Genomic DNA, 17,927 nt, shown 5'->3' with positions numbered 1-17,927 from the left:
CTTCATTATTTATTTTCCTCCAGCTTTTTCTTTCTTCACTTTTGTGAAACATGAATTTTAAACTTTCAAACCTTTGGACTCAGAATCATCGGGGTCTGGGTTATTCCCCGGCGTTGCTCTGCTGGGTCTGGTTCAGGTCAGGAGAACAACATGACCTTTGCACAACTTGACACTTCTTTGCTCTCGAATTGCTTCTGCTCGTTGTCAGTCTGGACTCTGCACATTGCTGATTCAGAAACACAGTACATGAGGTACAGTTACTCTGTGTACCACGTTTTACAGGCAGCTCACTGCAGGACTGACCTGACCTCTGACCTCTCACAGATCCCTGTGGAGCAGACCTGGGCAAATTAAGGCCCGCGGGCCACATCCGGCCCTTTGTACGTCCCTGTCCGGCCCGCGTGAGGCCAATCATAAACACCATAAATTAAACTTTTTTTTTTACTTTTATTTTGAAATTTTATTTTGAAAAGCGTTACGTCGCTACGTATGCACGTCATAGACGTAGCACCTTCACTCGCGTATACACGTGTGTGAGTGAAGGTGATGCTGTTCGCCAGGTTATCCCCAGTTATGAAGTTCAACAAATCCAAACACAGATCCTCTATGACTGATGACCACCTCTCAGCTGTCCTTCGCATAGCCACTTCAGACATTCCGCCAGATTTCAATGCCCTTGTTCAAGCCCAGAACAGACTGGATTATTCTCACTGAAGAGGTAACATGAGGTGGAAAGCATTACAAGTTATTGTTTGTGGAGATTAACAAGTTAAAAAATAAATTGCACTGGTTCAATAATTGTTTTTCTTATTTAACCAATAGACCACAGTTTCACATAACCTAATATACATATTTACAGAGTGCTTTATTCTTCTGATTATCAGTACCAGGTATTCAAAATATTTAATTTAAGTATTTTACAATGAAAGAAAGTTGGTGGCCCTCTGACACAATTCAGGCTTCTCATGCGGCCCCTGATAAAAATTAATTGCCCACCCCTGTTGTGGAGGCTGGCTTGATGGATGAGGAGCTCAGTTTATACATTTAATTATTCAGTCAGTTTCATTAAACTCCATGTTTTAAACATTTAGTTTCATTCAGAATTTCACGTTTATCCAGGAAATATTAAATTGATAGAAAACAGTTTTGTCTTCATGATGATCGTTTTTATGTCATAATTTGATTTCTTTATTTTTCTTCTGAATTATCTTCGTTTCTTTCCCAGTGAAACTGGTTCCGTTCAAAATAAAAAAAACTGAACCAGAGTCCATTCATTTTTTTGATCATTTAATGTTTCCTCCTCTCCTTCTGTCCACGATCGCGCGCTTGGTCCAGCTTACGTGCGTGCACGCGCATTCAGGAGCAGAGTCGAGCGCGCGCCAGCAGCAGCAGTTTCCAGCTGTGCGCGTGCACCGACGGGTAGTCCTCTCCGGCTCCGTGCGTCCTCCGCTCCCCGCCCAGCGCAGCGCTTTGTCGGTGTGGATCCACTTCGTTCTCCCGGGTCTCCGGTTCCGGACCTTCTCCTCTATCTGTCCCTCTTCGGCAGTTTAGAAGTTTTTGATCCTGGTTCTGCGTTTCTGTTGGTTCTGTTGGTTCTGTTGGTTCTGTTGGTCCGGGTCCCTCGGTAACCTTGCAGACATGAACTGGACTCTCCCGGTCCTGCTGTCCGTCATCTGGGTTCATCTGGCGGCGGGAGTCACGACCGAACCGGACGTTCAAGGTACCGAACACCGAACTAACCTCACGTGGGACCAGCAGTAAAACAGTGGTGGAAAGTAACCGAGTACTTCTACTCCAGTAGCTGCATACTACACAATAGAAGTAGGAGTACTTAGAAGTGGAGTATTACCATGTTATACCACCTAATACTTGTACTGCATGAGCTGTGTGTGGCATAAATAAGTACTTAAATCCTTAATTAAAACTACTAATGCTTCACTTTTAGAAATACTAGTACTAGATACTAATACTAGAAGTGTTTAAGTACTCAGGAAAATGTATTAAAAGTAAAAGTACTTGAGGCAAAGTTGCTGCAGTAATTGTGAGAGTAAAAACTACATTAAATCAGTAAAGTTACTACGAATTACTCAGTAACGGAGGATGAATGCAGTACTGGAACAATTACTACTGTACCCTGAAGCATGAAAACGCAGGAACCAAGTAAAGTAAAGTACTGTACTTAGTTCCAGTCCAGTCCCACAGACCAGGTCTTCAGAGTCCAGAACAGATTCTGTGAAGAAAAGCATCAAATCTTCACATCTGACTAAAATCAAAGAATTCACTGAGTTTTGGACTGAAGCTGACAGAACTCGGATCAGTCTGACGAGTATTTAGTAGAATCTCTTGGAATCAGGAAGACCAGGTCCTGGTGTTACGTGGTTTTGCTCTGCAGGTACAGTCAAACCGGTTCCATCAGAACTAAACTCGTCCTCCTCCTCTTTCTACTCCTTTCCCTCATCCTCTTACTCTTCTTCCTCCTCCTCCTCCTCCTCATCGTCCTCCTCCTCTCCCTCGTCCTGTTACACTTCTTCCTCCTCCTCCTCCTCTTCCTCCTCTCCCTCATCCTCAGTTCTCGACCTGTTGAGTCTCCAGGATCCAGATCAGACCTTAGCAGCGATTGAGAAGCTGTCTGCCAGACTCAGTGCGCTCAGTGACCTCTACGTGGTGTCAACATTTCGGCTGCCGGTGAAGCTCGGCGGTGTCCTGCTGGGTCTCTACAGCAAACAGGACAACAGGAAGTACCTGGAGGTCGCTGTCATGGGGAAAATCAATAAAGGTGGGTGGAAATCGAACTGCACCAAACCAAAGCTCATTCAAATTCTCTCCATTTTAAAATCCGTCCGGCAGGCTGAGGTTGGGCAGCATGTGAAAAGTGAAGCAACAACAATGAGAGAACATGTCTGTGACAACATGTAGTCGTGTTGCGGTTTGAATGTTTCACTGAATCTTTTATTTTTTACATCTCAGAGCCTCATTGAAGGTCCCAGGTAATTGTGAAGAACTCTAATGGGAAATCAGGAGCAGGGAATGGGTGGGAAGGGACTCAGTAATACACAAATATATTATCCTGGAGATTCTATAAGCAACTTGGTAGGTTGTGGGGATTCTAGCTTCAATTTTGTGATTAAAAGTGATGAGTTAAATGAAGTGAACAGTGAATTTAGTTTGGATAAAGGTGCAGACAGTGTAGAAATGCTGGCAGTGATGAAGCAAAGGTCAAGTGACCTGGACCGGGTCAATGCTCAACGTTACTGGGCCGAGGCCGAATTTATAAGAACTTGCTGCAGCTTGACACTACAAACTCTCAGCACATCCTGACACAGTAGATCACCACATTTTGTTGGACCGACTAAAGCACTGGGCTGGTTCTCTTTATACCTGTCCAACAGATCGTTTTGTGTTTCCGTTAATAAATGCAAGTCATCCTTTCTCCCGTACGTACAGAGTCCCTCAAGGTTCAGTGTTGGGGCCAATCTTATTCTCTCTGTCCATGCTCTCTTTAGGACATATATGCTGATGACACTCAGTTGTACTGTCCCTTTAAGACAGTGCTTCTCAATTAATTCCTGGCACGCCCCCCCCTCAGGAAGAACTAAACTAAACTAAACTAACTGACTGACTAAACTAAACTAAACTAAACTAAACTAAACTAAACTAAACTAAACTAAACTAAACTAAACTAAACTAAACTTGACTGACTGACTGACTGACTAAACTAAACTAACTGACTGACTAAACTAAACTAAACTAAACTAAACTAAACTAAACTAAACTTGACTGACTGACTGACTGACTAAACTAAACTAACTGACTGACTAAACTAAACTTGACTGACTGACTGACTGACTGACTGACTGACTGACTAAACTAAACTAACTGACTGACTAAACTCATTGACTGACTGACTAAACTAAACTAACTGACTAAACTAAACTAAACTAACTGACTAAACTAAACTAACTGACTGACTAAACTCATTGACTGACTGACTAAACTAAACTAACTGACTAAACTAAACTAACTGACTGACTGACTAAACTCATTGACTGACTGACTAAACTAAACTAACTGACTGACTAAACTAAACTAAACTAACTGACTGACTAAACTAAACTCATTGACTGACTAAACTAAACTAACTGACTGACTAAACTAAACTCATTGACTGACTGACTAAACTAAACTAAACTAAACTAAACTTGACTGACTGACTGACTAAACTAAACTAACTGACTGACTAAACTAAACTAAACTAAACTAAACTTGACTGACTGACTGACTGACTGACTGACTGACTGACTAAACTAAACTAACTGACTGACTAAACTCATTGACTGACTGACTAAACTAAACTAAACTAACTGACTAAACTAAACTAAACTAAACTAACTTACTGACTGACTAAACTAACTAACTGACTAAACTAAACTAAACTAACTGACTGACTAAACTCATTGACTGACTGACTAAACTAAACTAACTGACTGACTAAACTAAACTCATTGACTGACTGACTAAACTAAACTAAACTAACTGACTAAACTAAACTAAACTAAACTAAACTAAACTAAACTAACTGACTGACTAAACTAAACTAAACTAAACTAACTGACTGACTAAACTAAACTAAACTAAACTAACTGACTAACTAACTAAACTAACTGACTGACTAAACTAAACTAACTGACTGACTAAACTAAACTCATTGACTGACTAAACTAAACTAACTGACTGACTAAACTAAACTCATTGACTGACTGACTAAACTAAACTAAACTTGACTGACTGACTGACTAAACTAAACTAACTGACTGACTAAACTAAACTAAACTTGACTGACTGACTGACTGACTGACTAAACTAAACTAACTGACTGACTAAACTCATTGACTGACTGACTAAACTAAACTAAACTAACTGACTAAACTAAACTAAACTAAACTAACTTACTGACTGACTAAACTAACTAACTGACTAAACTAAACTAACTGACTGACTAAACTCATTGACTGACTGACTAAACTAAACTAACTGACTGACTAAACTAAACTAACTGACTGACTAAACTAAACTAAACTAAACTAACTGACTAAACTAAACTAAACTAAACTGACTGACTAAACTAAACTAAACTAAACTAAACTAAACTAAACTAAACTAACTGACTGACTAAACTAAACTTAACTAAACTAACTGACTAACTAACTAAACTAACTGACTGACTAAACTAAACTAACTGACTGACTAAACTAAACTAAACTAAACTAAACTAAACTAAACTAAACTAAACTAACTGACTGACTAAACTAAACTAAACTAAACTAAACTAAACTAAACTAAACTAAACTTGACTGACTGACTGACTAAACTAAACTAAACTAAACTAACTGACTGACTAAACTAAACTCATTGACTGACTAAACTAAACTAAACTAAACTAAACTAAACTAACTGACTGACTAAACTAAACTAAACTAAACTAACTGACTAAACTAAACTAAACTAAACTAAACTAAACTAAACTAAACTAACTGACTGACTAAACTAAACTCCCTGACTGACTGACTAAACTAAACTAACTGACTGACTAAACTAAACTCATTGACTGACTAAACTAAACTCACTTACTGACTGACTAAACTAAACTCACTGACTGACTAAACTAAACTCACTTACTGACTGACTAAACTAAACTCACTGACTGACTAAACTAAACTCATTGACTGACTGACTGACTAAACTAAACTGACTGACTGACTGACTAAACTAAACTAACTGACTGACTAAACTAAACTCACTGACTGACTGACTAAACTAAACTCACTGACTGACTAAACTAAACTCATTGACTGACTGACTGACTGACTGACTAAACTAAACTAAACTAACTGACTGACTAAACTAAACTAACTGACTAACTAAACTAAACTAAACTCATTGACTGACTAAACTCATTGACTGACTGACTGACTAAACTAAACTGACTGACTGACTGACTAAACTAAACTAACTGACTGACTAAACTAACTGACTGACTAAACTAAACTCACTGACTGACTAAACTAAACTCATTGACTGACTGACTGACTGACTGACTAAACTAAACTAACTGACTGACTAAACTAAACTAACTGACTAACTAAACTAAACTCATTGACTGACTGACTGACTGACTGACTAAACTAAACTAACTGACTGACTAAACTAAACTAACTGACTAACTAAACTAAACTAAACTCACTGACTGACTAAACTAAACTAAACTAAACTAAACTAACTGACTGACTAAACTACCTAAACTAACTGGACCTACTAGCATTAAACTGAACCTGTTTCTGAGCTGCACCATGAAGCTGACGGTTCTTCTTGCCCCCCAGTTCTGGTCCGTTTCGTCAGAGCGGACGGGAAGCTGCACACTATCAATCTGCAGAACGCCAACCTGGCTGACGGCCGCACTCACTCCATCATCCTCCGGCTCGGAGGTCTCCATCGGGACAACATGAATGCAGAGCTGTATGTTGACTGCCGATTGGCCGATTCCAGCCACGGTCTGCCGCCGCTGGTCCCTCTGCCCCGAGAGGCGGAGATGGTGGAGATCAGACACGGACAGAAGACCTACGCCCGACTCCAGGTCAGAGAGAGAGTAGGGGGGTGAGGGATCTCCTGGTCACGTGTGCAGCAGCTTCAGAAACTCTTCAGACCATTTGGTTCAGTTTACCTGCAGGACTCGTTGTTACCTGATGAACTGATGTCTCCCTGGAGAAGCAGAGAGACCGCGAGGCTGAAGCTGAACTTACATTACACTTTATTGAAACGTAACGTGAAGTGCTGATTTGGTCATTTGACCTTTTTCATTATTCTTCAAGTGAAATCTAATTTTCATCCATTTCATTAAATCTGCAGCACAAAGTAAAAAGGGAACGTTCCGAAGCTGCTGCACAACATGTGTGAGGAAAAATGGAATATGACAAAATGAAGAAAGTGTTGAAGTTACACTGAAGGTCCAGTAACTGCAGCTTTTAGCTTTGACTAACCAATTCTAACTACCTCCAACTCTTACTAACTCTCACTAACTCTAACTCTAACCAACTCTCACCAATGTTAACTCTAACCAACTCTAACTCTAACTCTAACTAATTCTAACCAACTCTAACTCTAACTAATTCTAACCAACTCTAACTCTAACTAATTCTAACCAACTCTAACTAACTCTACCAAACTCTTACCATCTCTAACCAACTCTAACCAACTCTCACTAACTCTCACCAACTCTATCTCTAACTAACTCTAACCAACTCTCACTAACTCTCACCAACTCTAACTCTAACCAACTCTATCTCTAACTAACTCTAACCAACTCTCACTAACTCTCACCAACTCTAACTCTAACCAACTCTAACTCTAATCAACTCTGACTAACTCTAACTCTAACTAACTCTCACCAGCTCTAACCAACTCTTACTATCTCTCACCAACTTTAACTCTAACCAACGTTAACTAACTCTCACCATCTTTTACCAACTCTAACCAACTCTAACTCTAACTAACTCTAACCAACTCTCACTAACTCTCACCAACTCTAACTCTAATCAACTCTAACTAACTATAACTCTAATTCTCACCAACTCTCACTAACTATCACCAACTCTAACTCTAATCAACTCTAACTAACTATAACTCTAACTCTAACTCTAACCAACTCTCACTAACTCTCACCAACTTTAACTCTAACCAACTTTATCTCTAACTAACTCTAACCAACTCTAGCTAACTTTAACCAACTTTAACTCTTACCAACTCTAACTCTAAATAATTCTAACCAACTCTCACCAACTCTAACCAACTCTAACTAACTCTAACCAACTCTAACCAACTCTAACTCTCACCAACTCTAACCAACTCTAACTCTAACCAACTCTCTGTGCACACCTCAAACTCATCCTTTGTGTTAACGTTGTTGTCTGTGTCTCTCAGGGAGCTGTGGAGTCCCTCAGACTGGCTCTAGGGGGCAGTGTTGCTAAAGCTGGATCTCTGACTGACTGTCCGTTCCAAGGAGACTCTTCTGCCTACAGCCCAGGTGAGCTTGTGTCACGTGACCTTTAGAGTCCCGCAGATTGCAGCTGGTAAAAGTGGAGCTGATTTATTCTATTGAAAGACACAGAACTGTTTTAATAATGTAAATCTGTGAATTACAATATTTGAGAACACCTGGAAGTATTAAAGTGGAGGTGATCACATGTCAGCATCTGAAGAATCTGTGTGTTTAATAAAATAAAACAAGTGATGATAACTAACAGTAATTACATTTTTTCAGTAAGCGGGGAGCTGAACTCTATCCTCGGTGAGATCACATCAAAACAATCAATCACATTTAAACTAATCAATAGTCACAGATCACCTCAGTTCACATGTGCTCAGGTAACTAACTGTTCACTGTTTCCTATCAGGTGATCAAACCAAAGCTCTGATTGGTCAGCTCATCATTTTCAATCAGATCCTGGGAGAACTGCGACAGGACATCAGAGAACAGGTGAGACAGGACATCAGAGAAAAGGTGAGACAGGACATCAGAGAACAGGTGAGACAGGACTTCAGAGAACAGATGAGACATAGAACAGATGAGAACAGGACATCAGAGAACAGATGAGACATAGAACAGGTGAGAACAGGACATCAGAGAACAGATGAGACATAGAACAGGTGAGAACAGGACATCAGAGAACAGATGAGACATAGAACAGGTGAGAACAGGACATCAGAGAACAGATGAGACATAGAACAGATGAGAACAGGACATCAGAGAACAGATGAGACATAGAACAGGTGAGAACAGGACATCAGAGAACAGATGAGACATAGAACAGGTGAGAACAGGACATCAGAGAACAGATGAGACATAGAACAGATGAGAACAGGACATCAGAGAACAGATGAGACATAGAACAGGTGAGAACAGGACATCAGAGAACAGATGAGACATAGAACAGGTGAGAACAGGACATCAGAGAACAGATGAGACATAGAACAGGTGAGAACAGGACATCAGAGAACAGATGAGACATAGAACAGGTGAGAACAGAACATCAGAGAACAGGCGAGACGTGAACAGGTGAGACAGGATATGGGAGAACAGGTGAGACAGGACATCAGAAAACCAGCGAGACGTGAACAGGTGAGAACAGGACATCAGAGAACAGGCGAGACGTGAACAGGTGAGAACAGGACATCAGAGAACAGGTGAGACAGGACATCAGAGAACAGGTGAGACAGGACATCAGAGAACAGGTGAGAACAGGACATCAGAGAACAGGTGAGAACAGGACATCAGAAAACAGGTGAGACGTGAACAGGTGAGACAGGACATCGGAGAACAGGTGAGACGTGAACAGGTGAGAACAGGACATCAGAGAACAGGTGAGATGTAGAACAGGTGAGAACAGGACATCAGAAAACAGGTGGGGCATTGAACAGGTGAGACAGGACATCGGAGAACAGGTGAGACAGGTCGTCAAAGAACAGGTATTGTGAAGAGGTTGCTGACGTGTCCTCTGGTCCTCAGGTGAAGGAGATGGCTCTGATCAGGAACACCATCCTGGAGTGCCAGGTTTGTGGTGAGTCAGCAGTTCTTCGTTCTGTCGTGTTTCAGTTTTTTGAGGACCTGGTCTGGATGGCTCTGTTTCTGTCTCTGCAGGTTTTCACGAACCACGTTCCCGCTGCTCCCCCAACCCCTGTTATAAAGGCGTGTCCTGTATGGACAGCCTGCAGTATCCGGGATACACCTGTGGACCCTGTCCACCTGGAACCACCGGGAACGGAACGCACTGTCAGGATATTGATGAGGTAACAGACAGAACCACATTAGAGGAACAGAACAGAGAACCACGTTCTGTTCGGTTTGAGAACAGACAGGATAAGAAAACATCCATCTTACCTTTACGCTCGCCCCCATTTCTTCCTCAGTGTGAGCTACAGCCGTGTTTCTCTACTGGCGCCTGTGTGAACACTGTGGGGGGGTTCAGCTGTCAGCCGTGTCCTCCTGGTCTGTGGGGGGCGCCACTGGCTGGAACCGGACTGGACTACGCCAAGACGCACAAACAGGTCTCGCACACACGCAAAGATCCATTAAACATATGTGAGTGAGAAGAAACTGGATTTGATTTGTTCTCAGACAGAAACCAGATCTGAGCCATTCAGCGTTCGTCAGTATTTCTGACAGTTGGTGCAGCTTTTACTACAAAGGGAAAAGAAAATACTACTACTACTACTACTATATAATAATTGTCTCTGTGTCTCAGGACTGTGTCGATATCGATGAGTGTGTCGATCTACCAGACGCCTGTGTATCAAACTCTGTCTGCATCAACACAGTGGTGAGTTGAGCAGGTTGAGCAGTCCCGCTGACACACCCCCCGACACACACACACACACAGATAACCAGTTAGTGACCATTAAGGTAGAGGAACACTTGTGAAAGGAGCGGGGGAGTTTACTGTTGGAACCAGCTGAGCAAGGGGAGGTGCCGCCCTCTGCTGGACACTCTGCTCCAACACAGTTTATATTGAAATAAATCTGTCTTGCCTTGCAGGGTTCCTATAAGTGTGGCAGCTGTAAACCTGGTTTTCTTGGTAACCAGACATCGGGTTGCTTCCCCAGAAAGTCGTGTGCTGCGTTGACCTTTAACCCCTGTGACACCAACGCTCACTGCACCATGGAGAGGAACGGGGAGGTCGCCTGCAGGGTGAGGACGTCTGTCAGTAAATAATTTTCAGCATCATCACACTGTCATTAAGTTATTGATCGGATTATTAGTTATGTCCAAACTGCGACATGTCAGTTACATGTTAAAGGTGAGAAATGATTTCCTCCTCCGTAAAGATCCTGCCCAGAAATTCTCCTGTTGGTAATAAGGTCGTGTAGCTCTGGGCTGGTGAAGGAACCTGGAAGTGGCTCATATCCCGGATCATATTTCTATTTTTTTCCACTTTCCTTTTCTGCTCCAAGAGTCAGGACAGTAGGTGCCTGTTACCTGTACTGTACGTTGGACACTGTGAAGTGGCTTCAGGTAAATGTGTGATATTATGCTGTATGTGCAGTGTAACGTTGGCTGGGCAGGTAATGGGAACACCTGTGGAGTGGACACAGACATCGACGGTTACCCAGACCGCTCTCTGCCCTGCATGGACAACGACAAACACTGTAAACAGGTGAGGCACCTGTCCTCTCCATTCTGTATGTGAGTACTAAAAGAGAACGAGGTACACTTGATGCTCGTCAGGTGGTTAAACGTTCTTCTGGACTGAAACTGAAAACCGGTTGTTTTCCACCAGGACAATTGTGTCTTCACTCCAAACTCTGGTCAGGAGGACGCGGACAACGACGGGATTGGAGATCAGTGTGACGAGGACGCAGATGGAGATGGCATTAAGAACGTTGAGGTGAGACGGGACGAGTGTTCCTGCGTGTAGTAGCTGTTACCTGTAATGTTGTCATGTGATTGGGTGTCCTCCGTCCTTCAGGACAACTGCCGGCTGGTCCCTAACAAAGACCAGCAGAACTCGGACAGCGACTCATTTGGAGACGCCTGCGATAACTGTCCCACCGTCCCCAACAGCGACCAGAAAGACACCGACAACAATGGACAGGGAGACGCCTGTGACCAGGACATTGATGGAGACGGTAACACACACACTCACACACACACACACACACACGTATGTCCAGGACCTTTGAGACACTTTTCAGTTAAACGAAGGGATGTTTGTGTCCCTGTTCAGGAATCCCCAACGTTCTGGATAATTGTCCAAAGGTACCAAACCCGATGCAGACAGACAGAGACAGAGACGGAGTTGGAGACGCCTGTGACAGCTGTCCTGAACTCAGCAACCCCATGCAGGTACAGTCACCTGCAGACGTCTTCTCATATCGCTGTAACAAACCTCCTGCATCATCGACACATGGTCACGGCGTCTTTATCAATGTCTCTTCTCTGTTCTTTAGACGGACATAGACAACGACCTGGTGGGAGACGTTTGTGACACCAACCAGGACACGTACGTCTAACGCATACAGTCGACACACAACTCATCGCAGTGGCTCTGTTTGATACAGTCAGGATGACGACTGTAGTGCAGGAACTATTTTAACACACACACCCTGAGTTTCAGTAGCTTAGGGGACAGTTGGCTGCTCAGCTGTTCGTGGACAGGTGTGAAGATTGAAGGTTGAGAGTTGTATGTGACAGCTGTAGTGCCCATCATTAACTCACAGCGGTACCTTTACTGATCTGGTGTGTGTATAGCGAAAACCTTCGTATTTCATTTTGCTGAATGTTTTAACATATTTGGAAAAATACATAAAAAACACAGAACAGAACCAGGAGAGTTTGGCATGAATGAATTAAGAACAAATGAACGTAGATACATGAAACACACAAGACATAGAGTCCAAAGCGACGTCCTCTTGTTTTGTCTTACTGCAGAGACGGAGACGGTCACCAGGACAGCAGAGACAACTGTCCCGACATCCCCAACAGCTCCCAGCTGGACTCTGACAACGATGGACTGGGAGACGACTGCGACCACGACGACGACAACGACGGCATCTTGGACGACTACGACAACTGTCGTCTCATCGTCAACCCCAACCAGAAAGACTCAGACGGTACCAATATGCAAAAAAAGTTCAAATCCCGATTTCGAGTTTGACAGTAACAGTAAAGATTGAAACGGTAAAAGTCCTGAAAAGGCCCAAAAGACTGACGTTAACTGTCTGAAAATAAAAAGTAAAATCAGAAACAGTCTGAAAAAAGTGATGAAGGGAGTGAGAAGGAGCAGAAATAAGAGCTGGAAACAACGGGACCAGCACGGCAGGCTGCTGAGACAAACAGGAGTCAGAACATCCAGAGTCCAGCTGTGACAATCAGTAGGAAAAAGACAAGAACAGGTGGAGAAAAGAAAAACCTTCAGAACATCAGCTGTAGACCAAACTGCAGGAGCTGTAGGCAGCCGCAGACAGGTCTCCCACAGAAGACGGTAACGTTGGTGAACGATAAGAAGGTTCTGCAAACCCAGTTTGGTGGGAAACAAGTGGATCAGCAGTTCAATACATTTGTGCTGAAGGATGTTCTGTCTGTCCTCAGTGAACGGTGTCGGAGACGTCTGCGAGAACGACTTCGATAACGACGCCGTGATGGATTTGATTGACGTGTGTCCAGAGAGCGCCGAGGTCACTCTGACTGACTTCAGAGCCTATCAGACGGTCATTCTGGACCCAGAGGGCGACGCCCAAATCGACCCCAACTGGGTGGTTCTGAATCAGGTGGCTCTTCTTATTCTACCAGAAAGCACAACGCTCGAGTGTCCTCAACAGTGACCTTCACTAGAGTTTGGAGTTTATTCTCAGAAATCCCTTGTGGATCTGGAGGCTACTGTCAGTGTCATACAACAAAGTTCTGGTTCCTGTATCAATCTCTAAGTTTTCGCTCATTTTCAGGGGATGGAGATCGTCCAGACGATGAACAGTGATCCTGGTCTAGCTGTGGGTACGTACCTTCACTGCTACTTCATCTTTGTTGGTCCGGTACAAAGTGGTCCTCGGTCCTAGACCTGTATTACACCTCGTCGTCGTCTGTGTGTATGCAGGGTACACGGCGTTTAATGGCGTCGACTTCGAGGGAACGTTTCACGTCAACACGGTGACGGACGATGACTACGCCGGATTTATCTTCGGTTATCAGGACTCGTCCAGTTTCTACGTGGTGATGTGGAAACAGACGGAGCAGGCGTACTGGCAGTCGCTGCCCTTCAGAGCCACAGCCCAGCCCGCCCTGCAGCTCAAGGTACCTACTGAACTCTGTTCTCCTGTTTCGTGACCGTAGTCGTGGTGATCAGCCCACTGTAGCTTCAATCAAAATCTCATGTCTCACCAGATTCTGACTTGACCTGCAAAAACCTGCAGCTCTTTGTTTTTGAGTTTGAGTTGTTTGAGTCTAGTTGATCTACTTCAGAGTGAACTGTGTGCAGGTTTTTGGCTCGACGATACAGAAATTCCATAAATCCCTTTGTCCGTGTGTCCGTCCCCCAGGCAGTGAAGTCTCGCACCGGACCAGGAGAGTTCCTGAGAAATGCCCTGTGGCACACCGGAGACACACCTGGAGAGGTGAAGCTGCTCTGGAAGGATCCACGAAATATAGGCTGGAAGGACAAAACCTCGTACCGCTGGCTGCTCAGCCACCGACCGCAGGTCGGATACATCAGGTAAGACCACATCCAGACCTGGTGTAGGTCTGCTTTAACTAGACCCTAAACCTGACATGCAGGTGTGCTAGAGCCAACTTTTGAATCCGACGCAGTAATATCAGGACTGCAGTACCTGTACAGATACTGTATAATGCTGTAGTACTATATGTACATTTAGTAATTTAACAGACGCTTTTATTCAAAGTGACTAACAAGTGAGGTACAAAAGCAAAATATCTAAGTCAAGGACAAGAACTTTAAAGTAAAGAGCTGTAGGAAGAACTGTTTTAGTTCCATGAGGTGAAAGTGCAAGATTTGTTTTTCTAAGATTTGCAGAGAAAGGTTCTGAAGAGTTCTGTTTTCAGATGGTTTTTGAAAGTTAGTAGGTCGTAGTAAGTGAGTGGGTCGTTCCACCACCGTGGAACCACTGAGCTGAAAAGTTAAATATGGGATCTTTTGAGGTGAGAGAACCACAAGACATTCACTGCCAGAGTGCAGAGGACAGGAGGGACTGTAGACCTGGATGAAGGAGTTCAGGTAGGACAGTGATGTTGAGTTGACCCCTCTGTAGATCAGAGTCAGGGCTTTAAATCTGATGCAGCAGCTCCATGAGTTGTGTTCTGCATGATGTGGAGACAGAGGAGATGTGGTCATAAAAACATACATACTTCATATATCAGTCCTGACACTACAGTGGTTTGTAGTACTGACACTGCAGTGGTTTGTAGTACTGACACTGCAGTGGTTTGTAGTACTGACACTGCAGTGGTTTGTAGTACTGACACTGCAGTACTCTGTCATTCTGTGTCTCTTGTTTTCCGTCTCTCTCTCTCTTTTCTTTTTACTGCATTCTTTCCCCTCTGGAACTTCTTTGTGGCCCCGGGGCCCCCTGTTACTCTATTGTACTCATCTCCATGGCAACCAAAGCCCTGGCAAGAATCCGCCTCGGCAGCCGTTGATATGCAGATCAGACGGAGAGGCGCTCTGCAAAAGCTCCTCACGTTAGAAGCATTCAGTGAGTCGTGAAGCAGATTCACTGATGTGTTTGTGGGAAAGTTGAAGTCAGTTGATGTCTACTTTTAAAACGTGGTCAAACCCCGAACAGATGCATCATAAGGACCAAGACACATTCTTCAGTGAGTCAACGAGGGAAATAATGGAGGAGGAGGTTTTGTAGAAAGTCTAGAAAGAGAAGGAGAGAGAGTACGAAGTGAAGGTCGGTCGTCCTCTCTCAGCCTCTGTGCAGCTGCTTTCAGAGATTTAGTAGAAACAACTTGGTGCAGGTATCAATGACGTCACGTTACTGTGTACGTGGTCTTTTGGAAACCAGCTTTCTGTGTCAGGAAACGCGCTGTAGGTTCCTCATCACATGTTGGTTCATATTCAGGAAGGAAATCGTTTTCGATTTTTCCTGCTCCCAGCTGCTGCTTCCTGCTGTGGCCTCAGGGACTGAAATCTGCAGGACTTCTGTGTTTCAGGGTGAAGCTGTTTGAAGGGATGGACATGGTAGCGGATTCCGGCGTTGTGATCGACACCACGATGAGAGGCGGCAGACTCGGCGTCTTCTGCTTCTCCCAGGAAAACATCATCTGGTCCAACCTGCGCTACAGATGTAACGGTACGAAGTCTGAACTGTCCCATCGTGTCTCAAATGTTGTAACAGCTTAAACACCGATTTAATTTAGGAGACGACCGGGATCAAATCAGAGTCTGGATCAGCTCAGGTTCAGTATTAAGATTCGGGACTCCAGTAGTCTGTAGTACTGGTCCTGCCGTTCGTTGACCTCTGGTCTGTTCTTGTTTCAGACACGGTGCCTCAAGACTTCCAGTCTCATCGCAAACAGGTTCTGATGCACATTCATGTCTGAGAGCTGCACCCGGACTTGTTTGTCTGTAGAGTTGTGAGGACACACATGTACATAATGCACCCCCCCGGCCGCACGCCCCAAACCGAAGCATCCCAACTAAATGTGTAACCCCAGAGCCCGACCCCAAACCTGGTCCCTGAAATCAAAATGTCCTCACAGTGGTTTCAAAATAAAATCTGTCCACGAACACTCAGCTGAGACGTCCCAAAAGTGCCGTTTGGTTCTTGAAGACGTTTGTTCTGAAAGGCTTCTTCAGGTCCCGCCAGCTGGTGGAACCTGAAGACAGGTGCTATGACAGAGGAGTGAAAGAGGTCGTTGACATCACACTGGAACGAGCTGAACTACGACTACAACACCCCCGCCGGTCCCGGCCTCCCTGCACAGGAGACGCTGAAGGTGTGAACGAGTCCGCGGGGGTTAAAAACCTGAGACTCCCAGTCAGTCCGGCCAACTGAGGAAGCTTTTCACATGAAACGTCTTCAGCAAGTCCAGTTCCCACAGAAACCAGCTCCTGAAAAAACGGTGACCTGGACGAGCGAGCGACAAGCTCCACAGATAAAAAGTTTTTTATCACCAAATGGTACTGACCCGACTCGACCCGATTCACCTGTTTTGCTCTTCCAGCATGCAGATGTTGAGCATAGTACCTGGTACCTGGTACTTTTTTATGTGCTACGTGTATTTGCAGTGAAAAATGAAGTACTGGTACTGAAGTGAGTCGAGTCGGCTCGGTGGTGCATTCACAAGGCACAGGTCTCCTAAATGTTCAGATACACAAACTGCAAATAAGTTTGGTAGGATCCTGCTGTAACGGGTCGTCGAAATCCAAACGGTTTGTCTGCTTGTCCCTTTCGATGCCCGGTTCATTCATCACAACCAAAAACCAACAAATATGTTTGAAAATCTCTTGTTCTTCGTTCTGTGTGCGTCCACATAACAAAGGACCCAAAAAGAATGGCGTCAGATTTAGTTTCAACTCTGTGACGTGACCCAGACCACAGTGCTGACAGCTGATGAGCCCGGATGAAAAACAGTGGAATGGTCCTTTTCCATGTTTCTGTGGATTCCTAAATGAATGTGTGTCTGTTGGAATAAAGTCCCGTCTGTGAGTTTTCGTGTGTGTGTGTTTTTCAGACTCTGTGTTAAATCGGAATCATTTTTTTATTCTTTAAACTTTAGTTTTGAATTTGGATTTTGTTTGGAGTAAATCAGAATCCTAAGATCCAAAACTAGACGAACGGTGATCAACTGTGGTTCTGGGAGGTCCGATGAGACTTCTGGAGACCACAGAAGAAGAGATGTTTAAAGGTAATTTAGAACTAGGAGTCCAGAAGGTCCCAGAGAACATCAGCTAACAGCCTCCATACTGTGGAGGACTTCAGTGTTCTAAAGTCGCCATCAGGAGAACAGAGAACAATGATTGTTGAAAACACTGCTCTCCAAACAGAACACTGCTGCCCGTCTCAGGAACGTGGAGAAACCAGAAGCTGCTGGAACCAGTTCTGTTTAATCCAACATAAGAACTGAATCCTATCTGTGGAACCAGGTGGTGGCAGCATCCTGAACTGGACCAGGACGACTTATCACTGAAGTGAACTGAAGCTCAGCAGAACGTGGACTCTGGTCCACTGCAGGAGAAGTGTGACGTGCTGTTCACGTCGTAGCTCTGCCCTGACTGGCTGATGTCTGTCTCCTGCTTGTCAGTTGATGTGGGGCGGGGTCGTAGCCCCTGGGACGGGGAGGCCGGGACGAGTGCAATATTGGAGGGGGACATGACAACAGTGCACCGCATCCCGGACCTGCCCGACCCTGGGAGGAAAGA

At 44.1% G+C, this 17,927-nt stretch overlaps 1 protein-coding gene across 2 annotated transcripts; it reads left to right on the top strand.

Annotated features, from left to right (window-relative positions):
• The first annotated feature begins 1,413 nt into the window (after nt 1-1,413).
• On the top strand, nt 1,414-17,201 carry thbs3a (thrombospondin 3a). Of its 2 annotated transcripts, XM_026371543.1 has the most exons (23): nt 1,414-1,720; nt 2,570-2,776; nt 6,378-6,631; nt 7,975-8,077; nt 8,315-8,341; nt 8,448-8,530; nt 9,560-9,611; nt 9,692-9,840; nt 9,961-10,098; nt 10,296-10,370; nt 10,586-10,738; nt 11,094-11,204; nt 11,328-11,435; nt 11,517-11,676; nt 11,775-11,893; nt 11,998-12,050; nt 12,479-12,660; nt 13,139-13,317; nt 13,492-13,540; nt 13,641-13,837; nt 14,083-14,255; nt 15,716-15,855; nt 16,044-17,201. In XM_026371543.1, exons 1-23 carry the CDS (start codon nt 1,639-1,641, stop codon nt 16,103-16,105), a joined length of 2,856 nt encoding a protein of 951 aa, XP_026227328.1. In that variant the 5' UTR covers nt 1,414-1,638; the 3' UTR covers nt 16,106-17,201. The 2 variants fall into 2 exon arrangements, with proteins under 2 accessions (XP_026227328.1, XP_026227329.1); XM_026371544.1 differs by lacking the exons at nt 1,414-1,720; nt 2,570-2,776; nt 6,378-6,631; ... (1 more) ...; nt 8,315-8,341; nt 8,448-8,530 and adding an exon at nt 9,231-9,237.
• Nucleotides 17,202-17,927: the final 726 nt, after the last annotated feature.

Source organism: Anabas testudineus, chromosome 16 (assembly GCF_900324465.2).
Source record: "Anabas testudineus chromosome 16, fAnaTes1.2, whole genome shotgun sequence".
NCBI classification, from domain to species: domain Eukaryota; kingdom Metazoa; phylum Chordata; class Actinopteri; order Anabantiformes; family Anabantidae; genus Anabas; species Anabas testudineus.
The sequence above is the reverse complement of the archived record's forward strand: the minus strand, read 5'-3'. Positions and strand labels throughout refer to the sequence as shown.